This window comes from Lagopus muta (genome assembly GCF_023343835.1).
Source record: "Lagopus muta isolate bLagMut1 chromosome 34 unlocalized genomic scaffold, bLagMut1 primary SUPER_34_unloc_1, whole genome shotgun sequence".
Taxonomy (NCBI): domain Eukaryota; kingdom Metazoa; phylum Chordata; class Aves; order Galliformes; family Phasianidae; genus Lagopus; species Lagopus muta.
In genome coordinates, this window is record NW_026040157.1 from 81,984 (window position 1) to 95,667 (window position 13,684).

Sequence of the window (13,684 nt, forward strand, 5' to 3'; positions counted from 1 at the left end):
GTGACGACTGTTGGGGTGACAATGACCAGTGGGGTGACATTGAATGTTGGGGTGACATTGAATGTTGGGGTGACAATGACCATTGGGGTGACATTGAATGTTGGGATGACAACAATCATTGGGGGTGACAACTGTTGGGGTGACAATGAATATTGGGTTGACATTGACTGTTGGGGTGACAACTGTTGGGGTGACAATGACTGTTGAGGTGACAGTGACCACTGGGGTGACAATGACTGTTGGGGTGACAATGGTTGGGGTGACAATGACCATTAGGGTGACATTGAATGTTGGGGTGACAACTGTTGGGGTGACATTGAATGTTGGGGGTGACAACTTTTGGTGTGACAATGACCATCGGGTTGGCGGTGACTCGTTGGGGTGACAATGACAGTTGGGATGACAATGACCATTGGGTTGACATTGAATGTTGGGGTGACAACAATCACTGGGGTGACAACTGTTGGGGTGACAATGAGTATTGGGTTGACATTGACTGTTGGGGTGACATCTGTTGGGGTGACATTGAATGTTGGGGTGACAACGGTTGGGGTGACAATGACTGTTAGGGTGACAATGACCACTGGATTGGCATTGAATGTTGGGGTGACAATGACCATCAGGTTGACAGTGATTTGTTGGGGTGACAATGACAGTTGGGGAGACAATGACCACTGGGGTGACATTGGATGTTGGGGGTGACAACTTTTGGTGTGACAATGACCATCGGGTTGACAGTGACTCGTTGGGGTGACAATGACAGTTGGGATGACAATGACCATTGGGTTGACATTGAATGTTGGGGTGACAACAATCACTGGGGTGACAACTGTTGGGGTGACAATGACTGTTGAGGTGACAATGACCACTGGGGTGACAGTGACTGTTGGGGTGACAACTGTTGGGGTGACAGTGACCATTGGGGTGATATTGAATGTTGGGGGTGACAATTGTTAGAGTGACAATGACTGTTAGGGTGACAATGGTTGGGGTGACAATGACTGCTGAGGTGACAATGACCACTGGGGTGACAATGACTGTTGGGGTGACAACTTTTGGGGTGACAATGACCATCGGGTTGATGGTGACTCGTTGGGGTGACAATGACCATTGGGGTGACATTGAATGTTGGGGTGACAACTGTTGGGGTGACAATGAGTATTGGGTTGACATTGACTGTTGGGGTGACAACTGTTGGGGTGACAATGACTGTTGAGGTGACAATGACCACTGGGGTGACATTGACTCTTGGGGTGACAACTGTTGGGGTGACAGTGACCATCGGGTTGACAGTGACTGTTGGGGTGACAATGACAGTTGGGGTGACAGTGACCACTGGGATGACAATAACTGTTGGGGTGACAACTATTGGGGTGACAATGACCACGGGGGGTGACAGTGACTGTTGGGGTGACACTTAATTTTGGGGTGAAAAGAATCATTGGGGTGACAACTGTTGGGGAGACAATGACCGTTGGGGTGACAACGGTTGGGGTGACAATGACTGTTAGGGTGGCAATGACTGTTGGGGTGACAACTTTTGGGGTGACAATGACCATCAGGTTGACAGTTACTTGTTGGGGTGACAATGACAGTTGGGGTGACAACAGTTGGGGTGACACTGAATGTTGGGGTGAAAAGAATCATTGGGGTGACAACAGTTGGGGTGACAGAGACTGTTGGGGTGACAAATGACCACTGGGGGGACAATGACAGTTGGGGTGACAATGACTGTTGGGTTGATAATGACCACTGGGGGGACAATGACTGTTGGGGTGACAACTGTTGGGGTGACAATGACCATTAGGGTGACAATGAAATTTGGGGGTGACAACTGTTGGGGTGACAATGACTGTTGGGGTGACATTGAATGTTGGGGGTGACAACTTTTGGGGTGACAATGACCATCGGGTTGACAGTGACTCGTTGGGGTGACAATGACAGTTGGGATGACAATGACCATTGGGGTGACATTGAATGTTGGGGTGACAACAATCACTGGGGTGACAACTGTTGGGGTGACAATGACTGTTGAGGTGACAACGACCACTGGGGTGACAGTGACTGTTGGGGTGACAACTGTTGGGGTGACAGTGACCATTGGGGTGATATTGAATGTTGGGGGTGACAATTGTTAGAGTGACAATGACTGTTAGGGTGACAATGGTTGGGATGACAATGACTGTTAGGGTGACAATGGTTGGGGTGACAATGACTGCTGAGGTGACAATGACCACTGGGGTGACAATGACTGTTGGGGTGACAACTTTTGGGGTGACAATGACCATTAGGGTGACATTGACTGTTAGGGTGACAATGACTATTAGGGTGACAATGACCATTGGGGTGACATTGAATGTTGGGGTGACAACAATCACTGGGGTGACAACTGTTGGGGTGACAATGAATATTGGGTTGACATTGACTGTTGGGGTGACAACTGTTGGGGTGACAATGACTGTTGAGGTGACAGTGACCACTGGGGTGACAATGACTGTTGGGGTGACATTGAATGTTGAGGGTGACAACTTTTGGGGTGACAATGACCATCGGGTTGGCGGTGACTCGTTTGGGTGACAATGACAGTTGGGATGACAATGACCACTGGGGTGACATTGAATGTTGGGGTGACAACAATCACTGGGGTGACAACTGTTGGGGTGACAATGAATATTGGGTTGACATTGAATGTTGGGGTGACAACGGTTGGGGTGACAACTGTTGGGGTGACATTGAATGTTGGGGTGACAACGGTTGGGGTGACAATGACTGTTGGGGTGACAATGACCATCAGGTTGACAGTGATTTGTTGGGGTGACAATGACAGTTGGGGAGACAATGACCACTGGGGTGACATTGACTGTTGGGGTGACAACTGTTGGGGTGACAATGACCACGGGGGTGACAATGACTGTTGGGGTGACAGTGACTGTTGAGGTGACATTGAATGTTGGGGTGACAACTTTTGGAGTGACAATGACCATCGGGTTGATGGTGACTAGTTGGGGTGACAATGACAGTTGGGATGACAATGACCATTGGGTTGACATTGAATGTTGGGGTGACAACAATCACTGGGGTGACAACTGTTGGGGTGACAATGACTGTTGAGGTGACAACGACCACTGGGGTGACAGTGACTGTTGGGGTGACAACTGTTGGGGTGACAGTGACCATTGGGGTGATATTGAATGTTGGGGGTGACAATTGTTAGAGTGACAATGACTGTTAGGGTGACAATGGTTGGGATGACAATGACTGTTAGGGTGACAATGGTTGGGGTGACAATGACCGCTGAGGTGACAATGACCACTGGGGTGACAATGACTGTTGGGGGTGACAACTTTTGGGGTGACAATGACCATTGGGGTGACAGTGACTGTTAGGGTGACAATGACTATTAGGGTGACAATGACCATTGGTGTGACATTGAATGTTGGGGTGACAACAATCACTGGGGTGACAACTGTTGGGGTGACAATGAATATTGTGTTGACATTGACTGTTGGGGTGACAACTGTTGGGGTGACAATGACTGTTAGGGTGACAATGACCACTGGGTTGGCATTGAATGTTGGGGTGACAATGACTCTTGGGGTGACAACTGTTGGGGTGACAGTGACTCGTTGGGGTGACAATGACAGTTGGGATGACAATGACCACTGGGTTGACAATGACTGTTGGAGTGACATTGAATGTTGGGGGTGACAACTTTTGGTGTGACAATGACCATCGGGTTGACAGTGACTCGTTGGGGTGACAATGACAGTTGGGATGACAATGACTGTTAGGGTGACAGTGACTGTTGGGGTGACAACTACTGGGGTGACAATGACCACTGGGGTGACAATGACTGTTGGGTTGATAACGACTGCTGGGGGGACAATGACAGTTGGGGTGACAGTGACTGTTGGGGTGACAATGACTGTTGGGGTGAAAACAATCATTGGGTGACAACTGTTGGGGTAACAATGACAGTTGGGGTGACAATGACCACGGGGATGACAATGACTGTTGGGGTGACAACTGTTGGGGTGACAATGACTGTTAGGGTGACAATGACTGTTGGGGTGACAACAGTTGGGGTCGACACTGAATGTTGGGGTGAAAAGAATCATTGGGGTGACAATAGTTGGGGTGACAGAGACTGTTGAGGTGACAACGGTTGGGGTGACAATGACTGTTAGGGTGACAATGACCACTGGATTGGCATTGAATGTTGGGGTGACAATGACCATCAGGTTGACAGTGATTTGTTGGGGTGACAATGACGGCTGGGGAGACAATGGCCATTGGGGTGACATTGACTCTTGGGGTGACAACTGTTGGGGTGACAATGACCGTTGGGGTGACATTGAATGTTGGGGGTGACAACTTTCGGTGTGACAATGACCATCGGGTTGACAGTGACTCGTTGGGGTGACAATGACAGTTGGGATAACAATGACTGTTAGGGTGACAGTGACTGTTGGGGTGACAACTACTGGGGTGACAACTGTTGGGGTGACAATGACCACTGGGGTGACAATGACTGTTGGGTTGATAATGACCACTGGGGTGACATTGAATGTTGGGGTGACAACTGTTGGGGTGACAATGACCACTGGGGTGACAATGACTGTTGGGTTGATAATGACCACTGGGGTGACATTGAATGTTGGGGTGACAACTGTTGGGGTGACAACTGTTAGGGTGACAATGACCATTGGGGTGACAACGGTTGGGGTGACAATGACCACAGGGGTGGCAATGACTGTTGGGGTGACAATGAATGTTGGGGTGAAAACAATCACTGGGGGTGACAGCTGTTGGGGTGACAATGACCATTGGGGTGACAGTGACTGTTGGGGTGACAACTGTTGGGGTGACAATGACTGTTGGGGTGACAACGGTTGGGGTGACAAACGATCACGGGGGTGACAATGACTGTTGGGTTGATAATGACCACTGGGGTGACAATGACTGTTGGGGTGACAAATGACCACTGGGGTGGCAATGACGGTTAGGATGAAAACGGTTGGGGTGACAACAGTTGGGGTGACAGTGACAGCGGGTACGAGCGACAACAGTGACGACAATGACAGCATTTGACGATGATGACGGTGACGGAGGGGGGCAGCGGCAGTGGGAGCCAAGAGCGGCGGTGACAAACGGGGCTCCATTGGTGACGGTGACAAACGGGGCTCCATTGGTGGCGGTGACAAACGGGGCTCCATTGGTGACGGTGACAAAAGGGGCTCCATTGGTGACGGCGACAAACGGGGCTCCGTTGGTGACGGTGACAAACGGGGCTCCGTTGGTGATGGTGACAAACGGGGCTCCATTGGTGATGGTGACAAATGGGGCTGCATTGGTGATGGTGACCAAAGGGGCTGCATTGGTGACGGTGACGAACGGGGCTCCGTTGGTGACGGTGACAAATGGGGCTGCATTGGTGACGGTGACAAATGGGGCTCCATTGGTGATGGTGACAAAAGGGGCTCCATTGGTGACGGTGACAAACGGGGCTGCATTGGTGACGGTGACAAACGGGGCTCCATTGGTGATGGTGACAAAAGGGGCTCCATTGGTGACGGTGACAAACGGGGCTGCATTGGTGACGGTGACAAACGGGGCTCCATTGGTGATGGTGACAAAAGGGGCTCCGTTGGTGACGGTGACAAACGGGGCTCCATTGGTGATGGTGACAAAAGGGGCTCCGTTGGTGATGGTGACAAATGGGGCTGCATTGGTGATGGTGACAAACGGGGCTGCATTGGTGATGGTGACAAAAGGGGCTCCGTTGGTGATGGTGACAAAAGGGGCTCCGTTGGTGATGGTGACAAATGGGGCTGCATTGGTGACGGCGACAAACGGGGCTCCATTGGTGATGGTGACAAAAGGGGCTGCATTGGTGATGGTGACAAATGGGGCTGCATTGGTGATGGTGACAAACGGGGCTGCATTGGTGACGGTGACAAACGGGGCTCCGTTGGTGATGGTGACAAACGGGGCTGCATTGGTGACGGTGACAAACGGGGCTCCATTGGTGACGGCGACAAACGGGGCTCCATTGGTGATGGTGACAAACGGGGCTCCATTGGTGATGGTGACAAACGGGGCTCCATTGGTGACGGTGACAAACGGGGCTCCGTTGGTGATGGTGACAAAAGGGGCTCCATTGGTGACGGTGACAAACGGGGCTCCGTTGGTGATGGTGACAAACGGGGCTCCGTTGGTGATGGTGACAAACGGGGCTCCATTGGTGACGGCGACAAACGGGGCTCCATTGGTGATGGTGACAAACGGGGCTCCATTGGTGACGGTGACAAACGGGGCTCCGTTGGTGACGGCGACAAATGGGGCTCCATTGGTGATGGTGACAAAAGGGGCTCCAAGGGTGACGGTGACAAACGGGGCTCCATTGGTGACGGTGACAAATGGGGCTCCGTTGGTGACGATGACAAAAGGGGCTGCATTGGTGATGGTGACAAACGGGGCTCCATTGGTGATGGTGACAAACGGGGCTGCATTGGTGACGGTGACAAATGGGGCTCCATTGGTGACGGTGACAAACGGGGCTCCATTGGTGACGGTGACAAATGGGGCTCCGTTGGTGACGGTGACAAACGGGGCTGCATTGGTGACGGTGACAAATGGGGCTCCATTGGTGACGGTGACAAACGGGGCTCCATTGGTGACGGTGACAAATGGGGCTCCATTGGTGACGGTGACAAACGGGGCTGCATTGGTGACGGTGACAAACGGGGCTCCATTGGTGACGGTGACAAATGGGGCTCCGTTGGTGACGGTGACAAATGGGGCTCCGTTGGTGATGGTGACAAAAGGGGCTCCGTTGGTGACGGTGACAAACGGGGCTCCATTGGTGACGATGACAAACGGGGCTCCATTGGTGATGGTGACAAACGGGGCTCCATTGGTGACGATGACAAACGGGGCTCCATTGGTGATGGTGACAAACGGGGCTCCATTGGTGACGGTGACAAAAGGGGCTGCATTGGTGATGGTGACAAACGGGGCTCCATTGGTGATGGTGACAAACGGGGCTGCATTGGTGACGGTGACAAATGGGGCTCCATTGGTGACGGTGACAAACGGGGCTCCATTGGTGACGGTGACAAATGGGGCTCCGTTGGTGACGGTGACAAAAGGGGCTGCATTGGTGATGGTGACAAACGGGGCTCCATTGGTGATGGTGACAAACGGGGCTGCATTGGTGACGGTGACAAAAGGGGCTGCATTGGTGATGGTGACAAACGGGGCTCCGTTGGTGACGGTGACAAACGGGGCTCCATTGGTGACGGTGACAAATGGGGCTGCATTGGTGATGGTGACAAACGGGGCTCCATTGGTGATGGTGACAAACGGGGCTGCATTGGTGACGGTGACAAATGGGGCTCCATTGGTGACGGTGACAAACGGGGCTCCATTGGTGACGGTGACAAATGGGGCTCCGTTGGTGACGGTGACAAAAGGGGCTGCATTGGTGATGGTGACAAACGGGGCTCCATTGGTGATGGTGACAAACGGGGCTGCATTGGTGACGGTGACAAAAGGGGCTGCATTGGTGATGGTGACAAACGGGGCTGCATTGGTGACGGTGACAAAAGGGGCTGCATTGGTGACGGTGACAAAAGGGGCTGCATTGGTGATGGTGACAAACGGGGCTCCGTTGGTGACGGTGACAAATGGGGCTGCATTGGTGACGGTGACAAATGGGGCTCCATTGGTGATGGTGACAAAAGGGGCTCCATTGGTGACGGTGACAAACGGGGCTGCATTGGTGACGGTGACAAACGGGGCTCCATTGGTGATGGTGACAAAAGGGGCTCCATTGGTGACGGTGACAAACGGGGCTGCATTGGTGACGGTGACAAACGGGGCTCCATTGGTGATGGTGACAAAAGGGGCTCCGTTGGTGACGGTGACAAACGGGGCTCCATTGGTGATGGTGACAAACGGGGCTCCGTTGGTGATGGTGACAAATGGGGCTGCATTGGTGATGGTGACAAACGGGGCTGCATTGGTGATGGTGACAAAAGGGGCTCCGTTGGTGATGGTGACAAAAGGGGCTCCGTTGGTGATGGTGACAAATGGGGCTGCATTGGTGACGGCGACAAACGGGGCTCCATTGGTGATGGTGACAAAAGGGGCTGCATTGGTGATGGTGACAAATGGGGCTGCATTGGTGATGGTGACAAACGGGGCTGCATTGGTGACGGTGACAAACGGGGCTCCGTTGGTGATGGTGACAAACGGGGCTGCATTGGTGACGGTGACAAACGGGGCTCCATTGGTGACGGCGACAAACGGGGCTCCATTGGTGATGGTGACAAACGGGGCTCCATTGGTGACGGTGACAAACGGGGCTCCGTTGGTGATGGTGACAAAAGGGGCTCCATTGGTGACGGTGACAAACGGGGCTCCGTTGGTGATGGTGACAAACGGGGCTCCGTTGGTGATGGTGACAAACGGGGCTCCATTGGTGACGGCGACAAATGGGGCTCCATTGGTGATGGTGACAAAAGGGGCTCCAAGGGTGACGGTGACAAACGGGGCTCCATTGGTGACGGTGACAAATGGGGCTCCGTTGGTGACGATGACAAAAGGGGCTGCATTGGTGATGGTGACAAACGGGGCTCCATTGGTGATGGTGACAAACGGGGCTGCATTGGTGACGGTGACAAATGGGGCTCCATTGGTGACGGTGACAAACGGGGCTCCATTGGTGACGGTGACAAATGGGGCTCCGTTGGTGACGGTGACAAAAGGGGCTCCATTGGTGACGGTGACAAACGGGGCTGCATTGGTGACGGTGACAAACGGGGCTCCATTGGTGACGGTGACAAATGGGGCTCCGTTGGTGACGATGACAAAAGGGGCTGCATTGGTGATGGTGACAAACGGGGCTCCATTGGTGATGGTGACAAACGGGGCTGCATTGGTGACGGTGACAAATGGGGCTCCATTGGTGACGGTGACAAACGGGGCTCCATTGGTGACGGTGACAAATGGGGCTCCGTTGGTGACGGTGACAAAAGGGGCTCCATTGGTGACGGTGACAAACGGGGCTGCATTGGTGACGGTGACAAACGGGGCTCCATTGGTGACGGTGACAAATGGGGCTCCGTTGGTGACGGTGACAAATGGGGCTCCGTTGGTGATGGTGACAAAAGGGGCTCCGTTGGTGACGGTGACAAACGGGGCTCCATTGGTGACGATGACAAACGGGGCTCCATTGGTGATGGTGACAAACGGGGCTCCATTGGTGATGGTGACAAACGGGGCTGCATTGGTGACGGTGACAAATGGGGCTCCATTGGTGACGGTGACAAACGGGGCTCCATTGGTGACGGTGACAAAAGGGGCTGCATTGGTGATGGTGACAAACGGGGCTCCATTGGTGATGGTGACAAACGGGGCTGCATTGGTGACGGTGACAAATGGGGCTCCATTGGTGACGGTGACAAACGGGGCTCCATTGGTGACGGTGACAAATGGGGCTCCGTTGGTGACGGTGACAAAAGGGGCTGCATTGGTGACGGTGACAAATGGGGCTCCGTTGGTGACGGTGACAAAAGGGGCTCCATTGGTGACGGTGACAAACGGGGCTCCGTTGGTGATGGTGACAAAAGGGGCTCCGTTGGTGACGCTGACCTCTGCCACCGCAGTTCCTGTGCCTGAGGAACATCCGCACCTTCCTGACCGCCTGCGCCGACAAATTCGGGCTCCCCAAGCATCGCCTCTTCGGGGCCTTCGACCTCTTTGACGTTCAGGATTTTGGGAAGGTGGGCCAGGATTGGGGCCAGGATTGGGGTCAGGATTGGGGTCAGGATTGGGGACAGGATTGGGGTCAGGATTGGGGTCAGGATTGGGGACAGGATTGGGGACAGGATTGGGGACAACTTGGGGACGGTCACCCCCCCCCCCCCCCCCCCCCCCCCCCCCCGGTGACCCCATTTCTGCCCTCAGGTGATCGACACTTTGTCCACGCTGTCCTGGACGCCCATCGCACAGAGCAAAGGCTTCATGTGAGGGCGGGGGTCCCGTGGATGTCCCCAAATCTATGGGTCCAATGTCCCCAGCCCCATAGGAACCACATCCCCGTATCCATGGGTCCCGTTGATGTCCCCATATCCATGGGTCCCATGTCCCCAGCCCCATAGGACCCACGTCCCCATATCCATGGGACCCACGTCCCCATATCTATGGGTCCAGTGTCCCCATACCCATAAGACCCACGTCCCCATATCCATGGGTCCCATGCCCCCATATCCATGGGTCCCATGTCCCCAACCCCATAGCACCCACTTCCCCATATCCATGGGTCCCACATCCCCAGCCCCATAGGATCCATGTCCCCACATCCATGGGTCCCATGTCCCCAGCCCCATTGAACCCACATCGCCATACCCATGGGACCCACGTCCCCATATCTATGGGTCCCATATCCCCAACCCCATAGGACCCACGTCCCCATATACATGGGTCCCACGTCCCCAGCCCCATAGCACCCACGTCCCCATATCCATGGGTCCAATGTCCCCATATCCATGGATCCCACGTCCCCATATCCACGCGTCCCATATCCCCAGCCCCATAGGACCCACTTCCCCATAACCATGGATCCCATGCCCCCATATCCATAGGACCCACGTCCCCATAACCATGGGTCCCATGTCCTCAACCCCTTGGACCCACGTCCCCATAACCATGGGTCCCATGTCCCCAGCCCCATAGGATCCACATCCCCATATCCATGGGTCCCATGTCCCCAACCCCATAGCACCCACTTCCCCATATCCATGGGTCCCACATCCCCAGCCCCATAGGACCCACGTCCCCATATCCATGGGTCCCATATCCCCAACCCCATAGAACCCACATCCCCATATCCATGGGTCCCATGTCCCCAACCCCATAGTACCCACATCCCCATATCCATGGGTCCAGTGTCCCCATACCCATAAGACCCACATCCCCATATCCATGGGTCCCACGTCCCCATACCCATAGGACCCACATCCCCATAACCATGGGTCCCATGTCCCCAACCCCATTGAACCCACATCACCATACCCATGGGACCCACCTCCCCATTTCTATGGGTCCCATATCCCCAACCCCATAGGACCCACGTCCCCATATCCATGGGTCCCACGTCCCCAAACCCATAGGACCCACGTCCCCATAACCATGGATCCCATGCCCCCATACCCATAGGCCATGTCCCCATATCTATGGGTCCCATGTCCCCAACCCCATAGAACCCACGTCCCCATATCCATGGGTCCCATGTCCCCATACCCATAAGACCCACGTCCCCATATGCATGGATCCCACATCCCCAACCCCATAGGACCCACATCGCCATATCCATGGGTCCCATGTCCCCAGCCCCATAGGACCCACATCCCCATATCCATGGGTCCCATGTCCCCAACCCCATTGAACCCACATCACCATACCCATAGGACCCACATCCCCATATCCATGGGTCCGGTGTCCCCATACCCATAGGCCATGTCCCCATATCCATGGGTCCCATATCCCCAACCCCATAGGACCCACGTCCCCATATACATGGGTCCCACGTCCCCAGCCCCATAGGACCCATGTCCCCATATCCATGGGTCCCACATCCCCATACCCATAGGACCCACATCCCCGTATTCATGGGTCCCATGTCCCCAACCCCATAGGACCCACATCCCCGTAAACATGGTTTCCATGCCCCCATATCCATGGGTCCCACATCGTCATACTCATAAGACCCACGTCCCCATATCCATGGGTCCGGTGTCCCCATACCCATAGGCCATGTCCCCCTATCCATGGGTCCCATGCCCCCATATCCATGGGTCCCATGTCCCCAACCCCATAGCACCCACGTCCCCATAACCATGGGTCCCACATCCCCAGCCCCATAGGACCCACGTCCCCATATCCATGGGTCCCATATCCCCAACCCCATAGAACCCACGTCCCCATATCCATGGGTCCCATGTCCCCATATTCATGGGACCCACGTCCCCATATCCATGGGTCCCATGTCCCCAGCCCCATAGGACCCACATCCCCGTATCCATGGGTCCTATGTCCCCAGTCCCAAAGGACCCACCTCCCCATACCCATAGCACCCACATCCCTATATCCATGGGTCCCACATCCCCAAACCCATAGGACCCACATCCCCATATCCATGGGTCCGGTGTCCCCATACCCATAGGCCATGTTCCCCTATCCATGGGTCCCATATCCCCAACCCCATAGGACCCACGTCCCCATATCCATGGGTCCCATGTCCCCATATCCATAGGACCCACGTCCCCATAACCATGGGTCCCAGCCCCATAGGATCCACATCCCCATATCCATGGGTCCCATGTCCCCAACCCCATAGAACCCATGTACCCAACCCCATAGCACCCACGTCCCCAAATCCATGGGTCCCATGTCCCCAGCCCCATAGGACCCACATCCCCGTAAACATGGTTTCCATGCCCCCATATCCATGGGTCCCACATCCTCATACTCATAAGACCCATGTCCCTATATCCATGGGTCCCATGTCCCCAACCCCATAGGACACATGTCCCCATATCCATGGGTCCCACGTCCTCATGTCCATGGGTCCCATATCCCCAACCCCATAGCACCCACGTCCCCATAACCATGGGTCCCACGTCCCCATACCCATAGGACCCACATCCCCAACCCCATAGCACCCACGTCCCCATATCCATGGGTCCCACGTCCCCATACCCACAGGTTCCGGGTTCCCAACCCTATGGGGCTCAGATCCTCAACCCCATAGGACCCATGACCCCAACCCTATGGGCCCATGTCCCCAATCCCATATTAGTCTGATACCCCCAACCCCACAGACCCATAGGGTCAAACCCCCAACGCTATGGGGCTCAGGTTTCCCGGTTTCATGAGACTGAGATCCCATGAGTCCCATGTCCCCAACCCTATAAACCCATGTCCCCAACCCCATGGACCCCCAACCCCACAGACCCATAGGATCTAGATCCCCCAACCCCATAGGGCCCAGAACCTCAACCCCATGGGACCTAGGTCCTCAATCCCATGGGTCCCATGTCCCCAACCCTATAAACCCATGTCCCCAACCCCATGGGTCCCAAATCCCACCCCCCATAGGGTCCCATGCCCCCAACCCTATAAACCCATGTCCCCAACCCCATGGATCCCAAATCCCACCCCTGTCATGGGTCCCATGTCCCCAACCCTATAAACCCATGCCCCCAACCCTATGGGTCCCAAATCCCACCCCCCCCATGGGTCCCATGTCCCCAACCCTATAAACCCATGTCCCCAACCCTATAAACCCATGTCCCCAACCCCATGGGTCCCAAATCCTCCCCCCCCCCCCCCCCATGGGTCCCATGTCCCCAACCCTATAAACCCATGCCCCCAACCCTATGGGTCCCAAATCCCACCCCCCCCATGGGTTCCATGTCCCCAACCCCATGGGTCCCAAATCCCACCCCCCATAGGGTCCCATGCCCCCAACCCTATAAACCCATGCCCCCAACCCTATGGGTCCCAAATCCCACCCCCCCCATGGGTCCCATGTCCCCAACCCTATAAACCCATGTCCCCAACCCCATGGATCCCAAATCCCACCCCCCCCATGGGTCCCACATCCCCAACCCCATGG

General features: G+C 54.9%; 1 protein-coding gene across 1 annotated transcript; it reads right to left on the reverse strand.

Annotated features, from left to right (window-relative positions):
* Positions 1-272: 272 nt before the first annotated feature.
* Positions 273-6,026, reverse strand: LOC125687484 (uncharacterized). Its single transcript, XM_048932646.1, has 10 exons — positions 6,017-6,026; positions 5,058-5,480; positions 4,907-4,962; positions 4,394-4,805; positions 3,731-3,925; positions 3,311-3,604; positions 2,801-2,998; positions 2,099-2,494; positions 1,072-1,365; positions 273-898 (listed from the first exon to the last, which is right to left on the reverse strand). The coding sequence occupies exons 1-10, from the start codon at positions 6,024-6,026 to the stop codon at positions 273-275; spliced, it is 2,904 nt and encodes a 967-aa protein (XP_048788603.1).
* Between the last annotated feature and the right edge of the window lie 7,658 nt (positions 6,027-13,684).